Source organism: Diceros bicornis, chromosome 2, assembly GCF_020826845.1.
Source record: "Diceros bicornis minor isolate mBicDic1 chromosome 2, mDicBic1.mat.cur, whole genome shotgun sequence".
NCBI classification, from domain to species: domain Eukaryota; kingdom Metazoa; phylum Chordata; class Mammalia; order Perissodactyla; family Rhinocerotidae; genus Diceros; species Diceros bicornis.
Genome location: NC_080741.1, coordinates 40,143,410 through 40,159,332, shown reverse-complemented (window position 1 = coordinate 40,159,332; position 15,923 = coordinate 40,143,410). Strand labels below are relative to the sequence as shown.

At 36.7% G+C, this 15,923-nt stretch overlaps 1 protein-coding gene across 10 annotated transcripts in view; it reads left to right on the top strand.

Moving 5' to 3' along the window:
• Positions 1 to 15,923, top strand: part of LRRFIP2 (LRR binding FLII interacting protein 2) — a 108,669-nt gene that overhangs the window by 13,773 nt on the left and 78,973 nt on the right. For all 10 annotated transcript variants that reach the window (XM_058554969.1, XM_058554921.1, XM_058554930.1 and 7 more), the window contains exon 3: positions 7,358 to 7,501. In XM_058554969.1, the coding sequence (XP_058410952.1) occupies positions 7,412 to 7,501 (90 nt within the window). In that variant the 5' untranslated portion in view covers positions 7,358 to 7,411. The remainder of the gene's footprint in view (positions 1 to 7,357; positions 7,502 to 15,923) is intronic.

Sequence of the window (15,923 nt, the reverse complement as noted above, 5' to 3'; positions counted from 1 at the left end):
AGGTTCAGAAATAAACCATTAATTTTATGGTCAATTGTTTTTTGACAAGAGTGCCAGGGCAATTCAATGGGGTAAAGAATAGTCTTTTTAACAAATGTTGGTTGAGACAAGTAGATATCCACATGCAAAAGAATGAAATTGGATCCCTGCCTTACACCATATATAAAAACTAACTCAAAATGAATCATATAGACCTAAAAATAAGAGGTAAAACTGTAAAACTCAGAAGAAAACATAGAAGTAAATCTTTGTCACTGTGGGATAGGCATTGCTTTCTTAGATATGACACCAAATGAAGCAACAAAAGAAATAATAGATAAATTGACTTCCCCAAAATAAAAACTTTTGTGCTTCAGAGAACACCATTAAGCAAAGATTCATAGAGCGGCCGGCCTGGTTGCGTAGTGGTTAAGCTTGGGCGTTGTGCTTCGGCAGCCTGAGGTTTGCAGGTTCGGATCCCGGTTGTGGACCTACACGCCACTTATCATGTGGCAGATGTCCCACATATAAAAAGTAAAGGAAGATGGGCACAGATGTTAGTTCAGGGCCAATCATCCTCGGCAAAAAGAGGAGGATTGGCAATGTATGTTAGCTAAGGGCTAATCTTCCTCACCAAAAAAAGAAAAAAAAAAAGACGAAAGATTTGTGGAAAACAGCATAAGTACCTTCTCTCTAACTTCTTTACCATTCTTATTTTCCCATTATACTCTTTTGCCTATTTACAAGGCAGTGGTTATTATGTACATAGTGCCTTGCAAATTCTCAGTACGTATTTGTTGAAAAGGGAAAAATTAAAGGTATATGATATATTTTATTTTATAAAAATTTCTTAATTTTAGAACCTCCTTCATATTAATTACATTAAAAATCATATCTTTATCACATGCTTTCCCATTTCTCCCTTATTTTTGGTTTTATCTTTGTTCTTTGCTACCTGAGCTTCTGTTGTTCATCCTAATACTTCTGTTCGTTTCCTTTTCTGCTTTATTTCACACTTTTAAGTCTGACCTGTCCTCAGCAATTATAATTTTCTCTTTCCATTCCTTTCATTCTTTGGATGTATGTCCATACATTTCTGAGATATTTTAAAAGGCATAGGGAAAGGAGGCCATTTGAATGGTACTAGAAAATGGTTTACTTCTTAGGGCATACTAAGAATGCAGTTGTTGGTAAGAGTACATCTTCCTAATTTGGGCTCGGCATAGTCGATGAAATAGCGTTATAAATCATGTCGAACATACAACCCATTGCAGTTCATTTATCAAATAACATCATTAGCAAGGAAGGAAGTGCAACCACTGGCATGTCATCTTATGAAAAGAGGAAATAGAAAGATTGTCAATTGTGTTGGGTATATAAGAATAGTATGTATTCAAAATATGAGACTTTAAAAAACATTTTTGGTAATTCTTAGGACTACTGAATGTGGAAGTAGATGTGATTATACAAGTTCTCATTGTGTAATCAGTTCTCATTGTATAAATGCGTTTATCGGCATTATATTTGTTAAAATGTGAGTTCAAGTTAACCATTATAGGTTTTAATACTCTCCTGAGATTTAGTTTTTGTTTAGCATCTAACTTTCCTTGTTCTGCCAGGTCCTCCAGTTTTGCTTTGTATATATTTTTTCATTTTTTACTTTGCCTCAACTTCTAGAGTACTTTTTATTCTTTCTGTAGCTTCTGTTAATGATTTATTCATTTTCTGTAATGGTCTCATCTAGATATGTGCAGGATTGATGTCTTTAACTGTAATTCATACCTTCCTTCCATTCTTTCTTCCTTCTTCTCCCACCCACCCCCACCCTTGACCTTCCTCCTCCTCCATTTTTTTCTCTTCTAGTCCAGGAATTTGGACCATTCTGTCCTTTGCCCATAATCTTTCCTAATGTATACATAACTATTGGTATTCTTCCATACTATGATTACCTCTGCCTTCCTTTTCTGTTTCAAATCAATATTTTTTATTGCAATTCCCAATTTCCATCCCTTTTGTTCATTTAATCATCTACCTTTCTCAGCTAGTTCTTTAGTTCCTTTTTTTCTAAGAAAAAAAGGAACTTTATTATAAAATTTTATTATAAAAATTTTATTATTTATTTTATTTTTTTTTATTTTTATCATAAAAATTTTTATTATAAAAATTTTCAAACATATAGAAAATTTGAAGGAGTTCTGTGAACACTCATGTACCTACTACCTGGATTTCACTATTAATGTTTTACTATACTTTATCACCTATGTATCCCTTTATCCATTCTTCTTTTTTTTTCTGCGTGCATTCAAAATAAATGGCAGGTATGAGTACATTTCAACCCTAAATATTTCAGCATGTGCATCACTGACTAGAGTTCACTGTTCATTTAGAGGTCTTTTTCTTTTGAGGTAAAATTTATATAGAAAGATACGCACAGGGGGCCGGCCCGATAGTGCAAGTGGTTAGGTGCGTGCGCTCTGCTGCGGCGGCCCGGGGTTCGCTGGTTCGAATCCCGGGCGCGCACCGACGCACCGCTTGGCAAGCCATGCTGTGGCAGCCTCCCATATAAAGTGGAGGAAGATGGGCACGGATGTTAGCCCAAGGCCAGTCTTCCTCAGCAAAAAAAGAGGAGGATTGGCAGATGTTAGCCCAGGGCTGATCTTCCTCACAAAAAAAAAAAAAAGAGAAAGATATGCACAGATGTTAAGTGTACCATTTAATGACCTCTGTCTTCTGTTTGCTTCTAAGTCATTTGTGTTCTAGTAGGGAAACGTACTCATTATAAGGCCACACTCCCAAAACTTGTGTATTTATTTGGATTTTCAAAAATAGACTTTAAATACCACAAAGTACCTTAAAAATTTATTTTTTATTTTTTATGTATTTTTAATTAAAAAAAAATATTTATTTATTTATTTTGCTGTGGAAGATTAGCCCTGAGCTAACATCTGTTGCCAATCTTCCTCTTTTTGCTTGAGGAAGATTTGCCCTGAGCCAACATCTGTGCCAGTCTTCCTCTGTTTTGTATGTGGGTCGCTGTCACAACATGGGCGCCGATGAGAGGTGTAGGTCTGCACCCAGGAACTGAACCCGAGCAGCTGAAGCAGAGCGTGCCAAACTTAACCACTAGGGCATGGGGCTGGCCCCATCTTCTTTTTATTTTTCTTTTTATTATGTGATGTGCTATACAATATAATGATATTATGTGATGTGCTATACAATATAATGATAGTTATAGACACTTTTATTTTTTCCGGATTGTTCCGTTCTCAGCAAACATTCTTAGCATAGCTAATGATATCACATAATGCATGCTGGAGGAAATAACTTGAGGATATTTTTGTTTAGTTAAAAGTATGAAATTGTAAAGAAAGGCAAGGAATGCTCTTTTGTGAACTTTGTAAGCTAAATATGTAAAAGAAGTAGTTAATTGAAGATACTTTAAACATTTATGGAGTGCTCTTTAGTTTATTAAGTGCTTGCATTTATCTTAATTCGTTTGAGCCTTACATTAACCGTGGTTTACTTCTTAGGGCATACTGAGAATGCAGTTGTTGCAGTTCTTAGATGACGAAACCAAGGCTTAGGCAGCGGGAAGGGCAACACAACAATTGGTAGTGCAATCGATTGAACTCACATCCTCTCACTTTAAATTTCAGCCATGTCAACAACTGCAGTCAACTAAGTCTTTAGTTGCAGATATTGAGATTTGCTTGTGAATGACTACCAAAGGTTTTATTGTGCAGACTAGTGAACTATAATGACAACTCGTATGCAAAGACTTACTATGCCAATATTTTGAGTTCTCTCTAATGAAATACTTCGATATAAGGGAACTGCAATTATCAGGATCCAGACAGAACTATCTGTGTGTGCTGTATTTAGAATGTGACACACTGATATTACATACACATTCTCTTCTCACAAAAGTGAACAATATCATGATTGAAGTGCCACTTGATGTGGCAAAATGCCTGTTTTTCAGAAATGTATTATATGAGAAGCTCATTGGAGAAGGAAAGACTTATTGATGTATCTATTTTGGAAGGTTTATATTCCACAACATCCTGAAGGTACTTCCTTTGTTTCCCTTAGGTAGACAAATACTAAATGGCAAAACCATCTGGAGAAAATCAGCTTGACATTGTCTGGATAGAGGATTTGACAAAAATGCAGGCAGTTTTGTTCTTGTCACTGAGTGTAAAGGTTTAGCTCTTCATTTGCTTGATACCACTAAGGAAAAGCTGGAAAAGATTAACATGGCTTCTGAAGAAAAGTGTTCTTGAGGAAACCTCCTTTGGATAGAAACTTACTGAAAGTCCTTTAGGATCAGAAACTAGAAGTACTTTATTCGAGGTCACCTTTGAGTCTACATCGTTATTTTTGTCACTGAGTCTACCTCCTTATTTTTGTCACTTACTTGAAAAGCGGTTTTCCATTGGCTATGCTAGGAATTTTATTTCTTTTAAGGTTTCCCCGATCATTGATATAGAATTGTTCTAGAGTTACTAGAAGATAGTTGCACAGGAGCTGAAAACTTAATTTTTATGATACCAGTAAGGATGTCTGCCTACAGATGCAAATAATATAGTTCTTTCAAAAGCACTAGATTTTTTTTGAAATACGTAATGGTTGATCTGCCTCAAGTGCAACTGAAAAAGATGACAGGACCTGGCCAATCAGTCGTGTAAACACCTGGGTATCCTTTGGATAGGACAAGAAAGATGAGGAAGACAGACAGGGAGTTGTTCCCATTTCCTGCTTGTCCTGTGCCTCTGTCTCTTTTGCCGTCATCTTTCTCTCAGGCCTGTCTAGCCTAGAGCTTGCTGAAACAGTTTTGTTTTGAGGCATTTTTAAGAAAAGATAATTCTTAATGTAAATCTGTGTGCTGGGAATATCCTGGCAAGAGTAAGGTCTAAGGCAATGTTAGTTGAGAAAGAAGAAAAATGGATTATGGGGAAAGAGGAGAAAGAAATACATTCAAAAGAGGGCCACCATGGGCCGGCCCCGTGGTGTAGTTGTTAAGTGCGCACGCTCCGCTGCCGGTGGTCCGGGTTCAGATCCTGGGTGCGCACCGACGTACCGCTTGTCAGGCCATGCTGTGGCTGCGTCCCACATAAAGTGGAGGAAGATGGGCACGGATGTTAGCTCAGGGCCAGTCCTCCTCAGCAAAAAGAGGAGGATTGGCTTGGATGTTAGCTCAGGGCTGATCCTCCTCACAAAAAAAAAAAAAAAAAAAAAAAAGAGTGCCACCAGCCTTGGCTTCAGATAGTGTGTCTCAACTGTATAGCATATTGTGCCTAATTTGGCTGTGATCCACTTTGGGGCCAGTTTATTCTTTGAACCTTGGAGCTGAATGTTTTTCTTTTTTTTAAATGCATCTCTCTTTCCCCAATGCTACTGAAATTTTAGAGAATCAAGAAGAAGAAGAAAATACATCTCTAATTCTAGCCTTCTAATGAAACCATTAAACTTTTGATATACCTGCAGCCAAATTCTTTTTTTTTTGTTCTGTAATTATTTTTATGTGCCTGGAATTAGAAAATGCCTACATTTTTGTCTCCTGCTTCTGTGAAATGTCCTTCAGTGTGTCCTTGGAAAGCCGGCTGAAGGACAAGTATTGGATGATACCACAGTACATCAGCTAAATTGTCATTCCAGTCTGAAAAGAAACTTTGTATTGCATGTTGCTTTTTTTCTCTCGGGAGGTGACTGATATTTGTACACCATTACTATTAAGTAACTGAATGCTCTTTAAAATGCTGCCCAGGATGAAGATGGTGGGAGACTTCTGAAAAAACTCTTCTGTGCTTTTCAGAAATTGTCCTGATTTGTGGCTGGGATTTCTCAGCTGCTGCTTTTGGACAAATACTCTTTTTCTTTTGTTTCCGTTTAAATGAGTCCCTTTCTTATCATATCCAGATATATTTTCTGTGGCACAATAATAAACTATCATCAGTCTTCATTCTGATAGATAAACATAAGAAGCTAACTATGTGGGAATAAGAAATGGTGTCAGATAAGACGGAAATGGCCTGCATTTTCATTGGAAAAAGCTTTTTTGGAGGAGTGAATTGTTGAAGTAGTTCTGTTTTATTTTGCCTGAATCAAGTAAATTCCAATACATTAGTCACTTGTAGTTTTAATATAGTTCATTCTGTTAGGACAGACTTACTGAGAATTCCTTTGTGATTCACAGTGTAATGAAATTTTGCTAGTTTATTTTGTTAAAGCTAGGAAAAAATTTTTGTAAGTTCATGGGTATTTTGCTAAATGCGCTGTACTTCTCAGGAATGGGTATAGGAGCAAGGGAGGTCATGCAAATTGGGATCCCTTCTCATGAGAATCTTTAATTTCAAATACCACGTTAGAAAGGTTAGATGGTCTTTATCATCCTTGTTATTTGATCCTGGTAGATGAATTTTTCTTCTCTCTGTTGTAAAAATATGTCTTTTTCATAATAATAACAATAATAATAGATCCATAGATATATTCTTAATCATTGGCCTATGCCAGTTTTGTTTATCACTGTATCTTTGGCACCTCCCATAATACCTGGCAATAGCAGGCACTCAGATATTTGTTGCATGGACAGTGTTGGTTCTTGTTAATTGCAGAATAATAAACTTTGATTTGTTCTTTTATGTGGTAATGGTTTAATTGGAATTGTTTGTTAAATTACACTAAAAAATCCAAGTTACCTTTGTAGCTTTAAAATTTATTTATTTATTTAGTGTGTGTGTGTGTGAGAGAGGAAGATCAGCCCTGAGCTAACATCCATGCCAATCCTCCTCTTTTTTGCTGAGGAAGACTGGCCCTGAGCTAACGTCTGTGCCCATCTTCCTCCACTTTATATGGGACACTGGCACAGCATGGCCTGACAAGCGGTGTGTCGGTGCGTGCCCGGGATCTGAACCTGGGCTGCCAGCAGTGGAGCACGCGCACTTAACCTCCATGTCACAGGGCCGGCCCCTGTACCTTCAAAGATCTATATTAAAATTTCTTGAATATATTCTCTCAAAGCTTTAAGCTGAATGACTTTTCTGAAATGTTTTTTGCTTGGAATGGTAATAAATTTTAGAAATAGCTGTCGTAATTTTAAACTGTTAAGTAGAATTACTGCTGACTGCAGTTTTCTGAGGCTAATATAAGACATTCTCATAGGTTGCTGTGGGTAGCATGGTATAAAGAGTTAGGAGGTTTAGTAATTAGTATAAATTTAAATTTTCTAAAATTTATTGGGATAATTTGATAGTGGGAAAACTTGTGGTGACTCATTAATTTATAATTAAATACATAAATATAATTTCTCTTTGTTGAATGAGCATTAAAACTGCACAAATAGAAACATCCTAAATTGTTCTGTTTCTGTTCATTTCAGGGCTGAAAACAGTGAAATCACTTTTAATAGTTAAAAGACTATTAAGAAGACAAGATGGGGACTCCTGGTTCTGGAAGGAAAAGGACACCCGTGAAAGACCGATTTTCTGCAGAAGATGAAGCTTTGAGTAACATTGCCAGAGAGGTGTGTCTGCAAAACCTGCTCTTCACACTGATTTGCACAGATGAGAATGTTGTAAAAATGCAGAGGAAGATATATACAAGCAATCGTTCATTGAACTAGTTTCAGAATGCTTACTATGAATAAGATGTTATTATATGGCCTTTAAAATACTGTGTTAGGGTAAAATATGGTTTTATCTCTTTACTCTTTGGAGTATCTGGATATCTGTTCAACTTATCTAAAATTAATCTTTCATTTTATTTTTGTGGATTACTTGAGTTCCAGGTACTTGTCCTAATGTCTTGAAGTTTATAATTAATCTTTAGCATTGAAACTTAAAGTAATTAGAATATTGAAGATATGAAAACTATATTATAGAAATGCTCATTGAGCATACAGTTAATATCTTCCAGGAGACACTGTAAAAATGTTGACAGAAGTAATCCTTATTTGACATCTGGTCAAATTCAGTGTCTAAACTGTTTTTTGAAATATTGCAGTGGAATTTTTAATTTTTGAAAAAGCTAGTAACAGAGCTTCTGGAGCAGTTTTGTTTCGGTTTGTTGACAACTCAGAAAAAAGAAAAAAAAAAGGAAAGGAGTGTCACCTATTGAATCACTGGCAACATTTCCTGTTGGGTATTGGAAATTTAAGATAACTCCCAGCTGTGATTTCTTCCTGAGGTGCCAACTTTGTTTCAGACTCTGACTCTATCTGCAGCTGCAGACCTGACCATAAACTAATCTGGTGCAAGAATTGCTTACAGCGTTATTAAATTATATTCTTTTGGTGAGCATTATTCCCTCATCACTTCCTCTTTGTTATTATTAGTAAATAACTCATTTAGGACTAGTGCTGTTTCCTTTTGACATATTACATAGTCTTTTTTGATCCAGCTCATTGTTGACGTTTTTCCTCTTGTAAGCTACTCAGTTAGCTTTTGAATTAGGAGTCACATTCTGTAGGAGGATATTTGAAGCAGGGAAAGGTTATCCAAAAGCGGGTAACAAAATTGTGATATTACTTTAACAAAATTACTTTTAAAAAAATCAGTGAGATATTTTTAGATAAAAAGGTAAAAGATATTTAAAAATGAAATAGTAGACATTACAGCAATCTTAAGTATTTGCACAAATGAAGCATTTTAGAAGCTATATAGTTTTAGTTGAAAATTGAAACTACTCAAAATGTTTACTTCCAAAATTGGAGAGATTTACCCAGATTTCTAGAAGGGGAGAAAATACTAGCCCCTCTAGGCTCTTTTTATACTGTCATTAAGTATTTGAACTTTTTTTTGGATGTGATGCTTCGTTTACAAAATTGGGGGTAGCGTTCTAATATCTAACACTTGAGGGCTTACTATGTGACAAATAACTATTTTAAGTATTTAAAATGCATTAATTAATTTAATCCGCAAAATTCTGAGAGTGGTTTTATTGTCTCCATTTTACAGATGAAGAAACCATTGCACAGAAAAGTTAAGTAACTTCCCTAAGGTCACATAGCTAGGAAATAGCAGAGCTTAGATTCAGATACATGAAGTCTGGCTCCAAAGTCTGATCATTTTACCATTCACTATGCTATACTGTTTCTCAGTCTTTTTCAACTTTCCAACTTATAGCTTGTTTTTCTATAACTTTTCATAATTTTGAAAGCACTTTCACATCTTGATTTCTCCCAATAACCTTATGAGTTAGGTAGGATAGGTATTATTATTAGCCTTATTTACAGATGAGGAAACAGATGAAGCTGAGAGATAATTGTCTAAAAGGTATCAGAATTGGGGCTCAAATTCAGCTATTTAAAGCCATTGTTCATTTTACTGTACCATACTGCTTCTGGAAGAGGTGGGCTTTGGAGACGTCTAAGTGTGGCTTTGAATTCTGGCTTTTCTAGTTGCTGGTTTAGTAATTTTGTTAAGTAACTACTCTGGCCTTCAGTTTCCTCATCTGTAAAAGGAGAATAATACTCTCTTCCTGTTTCACAGGGCTATTATGACGATTAAAGGAAATAATGCATGTAAACCTCAGCATAGTGTTAGGCTTGCAGTAGGCTATTTTGTTGCTTATTAATAAGTCGAAATAGAAAGTGAGAAAGAGGTAAAATAATCTCCTTTTGTAAGAAGAAATTCATTAAGATAGATGTTATAAAACGTGGTTGATCATCAGATTCTCTCACGGAACTTTATCAGGGTGCAGATTCCCAGGTCTTACCCCATACTTGCTAAATCTGAATCTATGGGAGTTCAGCTCAGAAATCTGTATTTAAATGCACACACACACTCTCTCTTTCTTTCCTAGGGGATTTTGATGGCTAGTCAGGTTTGGGAACCTAAACCAAAATACACAGAAGATCCTATCCTGGATGGTCATTTTTTTCTTGTTATTGGGATATAATTGACATATAACGTTATATTAGTTTCAAGTGTACAACATAATGATTCGATATTTGTATACTGCAAAATGATCACCACAATGTCTAGTTAACATCCATCACCACACATAGTTACAAAATTTTTTTTTCTTGTGATAAGAACTTTTTAAGATGTACTCTCTTAACGACTTTCAAATATACTGTACAGTATTGTTAACCTTAGTCAATGTGCCACATTACATTCCCCGGATTTATTTATTTTATAACAGGAAATTTGTACCTTTGACCACCTTCACCCATTTTGCCCACCCTCCACTTCCTGCCTCTGGCAACCACCAACCTGTTCTCTGTATCTTATGAGTTCGTTTTTTTTTTTTTTTAGATTCCACATTTTTTATACTTACAGATTGTTTTCCTCCCTTTACGTTGTTACTTTGCTCTGAAATAACTGAGTTTAATCCAGTTATTGTATTAGATGTCATAGTAATAAAAGTTGTTAGTATAAAAGGATATAAAAGTCAATATTTCTAGTTTTTATTTCTATCTTCAGAGCTCTAAGTATGAATATGCCAGATTTAATAACCTGGTCAAAAGGCTCAGCTTTAACGTGAAACATGAAAGAACCAGTTTTTACTGTTAAGATTCAAGACTTTATTTGCATGATAAGTGCCTAATGTGGGATACACTAGTTTTAAAACTTTAGAGGAAATATGTTTAGCAATTTGAATAATTCTTTCATATGTTCCTTGTGATTCTTTCTCTTTCCTTTAAAGTTTCCATAGCCAATTCTTAATTGTCTTTTCATACATTGGATGGTTGGCATTCACAGATAGTTCCTAATCCTTATTTTCTCCAGTGGGATCATCCCTTTCACAAAAAGACATTGCCTTTATAGTTAGGAATAGACAAAAACTAACAGAACCCCTGTAACAATTAAGAAGGACAAAAAGGTTAATCTTTATATTTTTTATTTTTAGGTTAAATCTTAAGAGTTTAATTTATCTTGCCTCACTTCAAATTGTTTTTTGAAGTAGACAGAGAATGCCATAAATAAAGAAAAACAAACATTGCTTACTGCAATGTTTGCTTACTATCTGCTCATTTTTCCTTGTTTGTCACTTGGCTCCAAATCAAGCAACTAGAGGGAATAGGAAGGAATAGAAACAAAAGGCATGAATATATTCCGCAAACTGGATAATTTGCATGCTAAAATATACAACTGAGTGCATTTAAAAAATTGTGGTAAAATATAGATAACATAAAATTTACCGTCTTAACCATTTTTGAGTGTACAGTTCTGTGGCCTTAAGTACCTTTACATTGTTGTGCAACCATCAGCATCATCCATCTCCAGAACTCTTCTCATCTTGTAAAACTCGAGTACATTAAAAAAAGATGTTGAAATGGTTGAAGACTGCTCCATGAGGAAGGAATGTGGATGGGTTTAGAAGTCCTATAATGTCTATTATAGACATGTTGCTGCTTTGCTGAGGGAGCTTGGGCTGTCACAGCCCTGAGAAGAGCTCAGAGGAGCAGGTGTTGGAAGGGTTCACCATCAAGTCCTCTAGGGCATCAGAAAACTAATCTGAATGCTTACGTTTCTTGCTTGTTTGGCTTTGATACTTCCACAGGTTTGGGGGAAATGCAATTGGAGAGTTGACTTGCAGTAAAAATTACCTGAAAGCACAAAGTGTATCAAATTTGGGACCCTTAGGCAGCTGGCCTCTCATAAGGACAAAGATGAGGGTAGAATGAAAGCCAGTTATGGTGCCTTACCACAGTCAATTTGGTGAGTGTTATGGCGAGTGTTCCTATGAGAAGAAATGGAAGCCTCTTGAAGAGTTTGCAAAGTCTTTTAAGGCATTACTAAAGCCTGGAATATTAATGCTTTCCTTGTTTTAGAGCTGAAATTATGAAGAAAACATGTTTTATGCCCGTCTCTTCAAACGGAGGTCATCAGAAGGTTGCTTATTTTTGGATCTAGTGATCTGAGAGTCCTTCTAGCTCTAAAATTCTGTAATTTCTTTCGAGATCCAATATCCAAAGAAAATTCGTGGTCATAGTGCACAATTCTCTTAAATCTAAGGAATCAACAACAGGCATAGAAACTGATCATCTTTTATAGGAGTTGGAGTCTAGCAAATGAAATGTTCAGAGACTTTTATGTTGAGCAGAATTTACATGTGCGAATACATATTTGGTGTGCAAACCTACCTGTAAAAATAAGGAAGAGAGGAAGCTCTATGGATGTTTAACATTTGTGGATTTTAGAACAACAGATTTCATTTTTTAAAATAGCTTCATTGAGATATAATTCACATAATATGTAATTCACCCATTTGAAGTGTAGAATTCCATGGTTTTTGGTATATTACACTATTAATTTTAAGTTGTGGTTAAAATATATACCAAAATTTGTCATTTTAACCATTTTTGTGTGTGTGTGTGAGGAAGATCAGCCCTGAGCTAACATCTGTGCTAATCCTCCTCTTTTTGCTGAGGAAGACCGGCTCTGAGCTAACCTCTATTGCCAATCCTCCTCCTTTTTTTTTTCCCCCAAAGCAACAGTAGATAGTTGTATGTCATAGTTGCACATCCTTCTAGTTGCTGGATGTGGGACACTGCCTCAACATGGCCGGAGAAGCGGTGCGTTGGTGCGCGCCCGGGATCCGAACCCGGGCTGCCAGTAGCGGAGCACGCACACTTAACAGCTAAGCCACGGGTCCGGCCCTCATTTTAACCATTTTTAAGTCTACAGTTCAGTGGTGTTAATTATATTTGCAGTGTTGTGTAAACATCACCAATATCTGTTTCTAAAACCTTTTCATCACCCCAGACAGAAATTCTGTAACTGTTAAGCAATACCTCCCCACTCTCCCCTCTCCCAGCCCCTGTAACCTCTAATCTACTTTATGTCTCTGTGAATTTTCCAATTCTAGATAATTCATATAAGTGGAATTATACAATATTTTTCCTTTTGTGTCTGGCTTATTTCACTTAACATAATGTCTTCAAGATTCATCCATGTTCTAGCATGTATCAGAATCTCATTCCTTTTTTTTTCCTTTTAAATAACTCCATTCCTTTTTTATAGCTGAATAATATTCCATTATATGTATATACTGCATTTTGTTTATCAGTTTATCTGTTCATGGACACTTGGTTGGATTTCATTTTGCTGCCTAAGGAGATAACAGCCATTCCTGGCATCTAGTGGTGAGAACCAGAAGTTTTTGGTTTTTGATTATGGATTAGCAGCCTGAGAAGAAAGATACAAAGGGAAGAATTGTGCTTAGTTTAAAAGATACTGTCTAATGTTATTGTTTTATGCAATGATAATCATAATAGCTTGATAGAGCTAATGATCCTCTCATAGTTATTTTGCTATTTTATTTGAGTAATTTATTCATTTTTAGGCTATGGCAAATTAAGGATAAAAAACTTTTAGCAAGGATAGCAGCTTTTAAAAATGCAAAGTAATCAGCAGTAATTATGGGCATTAATACCATCTTTCATGTAAGAATAGTTTTGTTTTTTTTTTAAAAACATGAGTTTTGAATATCTTTCATTCAGTAAATGTTTATTGAATATCTGTTCTCTGCAGGTACTTTGTTAAGTATGGAGGATATGGAGTGGACTGGTCTAACATGGTCATTTCCCTTGTGGAGCTTAGATTCTAGAGAGGAAAATAGACACTAAACAAATAGTTACATAATGTACTAATTCTTTGATTTGCAGCTCCATTTTTTCCTTCACAATTAATGTCTACATTTAATATGTCTTGTCTGTCTTGAAAGCTGTGATTGTCAGTGTATGTCACAATCAGTGGCATTCTTAGAATTGAGGAAATACAGTAATATCTTTATTTACAACTGTGTGAATTGGTTTGAAAAGTAAATGATTTTATTAAAGAGTGTGTGACAGGGGACTTGACATGTTTGGGGACTTTGGGAAGGCTTCCCTGAGGAAGCGCCCTTTCAACAGAGTTTTGAAAGTTGAGTGAAATTATTTAGGGGAAATTGAGTTGTAAGATGTGGGGAAGAGCTTTCCAGTCAGAGGGAAGAATGTGTGACAAGCTTTTGAGCCTGAAAGAGTATGGAGAATTCAAGGAGTAACAATGATAGCTAACATTACTTGAGTTCTTATTATGTACCAGGCTCTATTCTAAGTTCTTTAAGTGAATTTAATCCTCATGACAACTCTGTGAGGTGGTCTACTATCCTTATTTTATCGATGATTTATCGATCCAAGGCATGGAGAAGTGAATTAATTTGCTCGAGGTCCCATAGCTAGAAAGGGGTAGGGCTAAAATTTGCTCCTGCACTCTTAACTGTTGTGCCTCCGGTAAGATCACTGTTAACACTAACATGGACAGCAAGGAGGAGAGTAGCTGGAATGTTAGGCAGGAGCCAGATCATATAGGCCAGTGCTTCTCAACTGAGGGTGATTTTGTCCCCCGGGGGACATTTGGCAATGTATGGAGTTATTTTTGCTTGGCACAACTGGGGAAGGGGTGTGCTACTGGCATTTGTGGGTAGAGGCCAGGAACATTGCTAAACATCCTACAGTGTACAAGACAGCCCCCCATGACAAAGAATTTTCTGGCCCAAATGTCAATAGGGCCAAGGGTGAGAACCCTGATATAGACTCTTATAGATTGTATTTAGCATTTTGGTCTGTGTCTTAAGAGCAGTGGAAAAACATTGAAGGGTGTTGTGTTGGGGCATGAGATGATCAGATTTGTGCCTTAAAAGGATGACTTTAGGGGCTGGCCTGGTGGTCTAGCGGTTAAGTTTGTGCACTCCACTGTGGCGGCCCAGGGTTCGCAGGTTCGGATCCCGGGCACAGACCGATGCATTACTTGTCAAGCCATGCTGTGGTGGTGTCCCACATAAAGTAGGGGAAGATGGGCAGGGATGTTAGCCCAGGGCCAGTCTTCCTCAGCAAAAAGAGGAGGATTGGCATCGGATGTTAGCTCAGGGCTAATCTTCCTCACACACACACCAAAAAGATGAATTTACTGTAGGTTAGAGATTATATCAGATGTTATAAGAGACTTTAGTGGATATGGGGAGATGTCATGAGACTTGCAGAGGCAGTGGTGGCCTGGCCTAGAGTGATGACAGTAGGGCTGGTGAGAGATGATTGGAGTGGAGAGATAAGTAGTAGATGCTGGGTAAGTGGCTGTGGTTGCAGAGAGGGGAAGTTTTGGTTTGTGCATCTGGGTAGGTGGTAGGGAACATTAGAATGGGAAGGAAGTTTGGTGAGGGAAGACCATAAATTTATGTTGTTCATGTGCTGCATTTCAAGTGCCTGTGAGGCATCTTAAGTGGAGATTTTGAAAAGGCAGTTTGGGGATATAGATCAAGAGCTCAAAGGAGAGGTCTGAGCTGTAGATAAACAGTTGAGACTTGTGAGCATATAGAAGGTAGTTGGAATCGTGAATGTGGATGAGATTATCTAGGGAGAAAGTATAGAGTTGAGGATAATCACTCCTCAGGCTGAGCCCTAAAGAGCTCCAGGATTTCAAGGCAAGTCTCGAGTCTCTTAATTCTGACACATTTTTTGATCATCCTGTGTGTTTGGTTCAGATGGTTCTGTGCAAATTTGATTTGTCTGAAAAATTAATCTGCAAGAGGCAGAATTACTCTTATTTAAAATACCCTCAAGTGTTCTCAGTGGTGGTACAAAAAAATTTATAAAAGATTATGAAATGTGAGTTAATTTTCAGAGTTACGGAAAGTGAATGTTTTTCTTTCCATTTTTACCCAGTTAAAAAAAAATCAAAAAGATAAAAATTCTCCCTCTTAGTACTTACTGTTTTTATTAGATAAATCCTTCAAAAGAGCAAATCTAAGTTGTAGTTTTTAGTCATTTAGGATTCCTTCTAGTGGCATTAGTGCATGAATTCAGCCAATTCCCGTCGAGTGCAGACCTCTCTCCTTTTTTTCCCCATTCACCCACTGGAACTAAGGCAAGGCCAGTGGGAGATGTGGTTGGGGTAGCAACCTCTCCCCCCCCACTCCCCCATGCAGAGCCCTGGCTCCGTGATGGCCAGCGTTATTCTCAG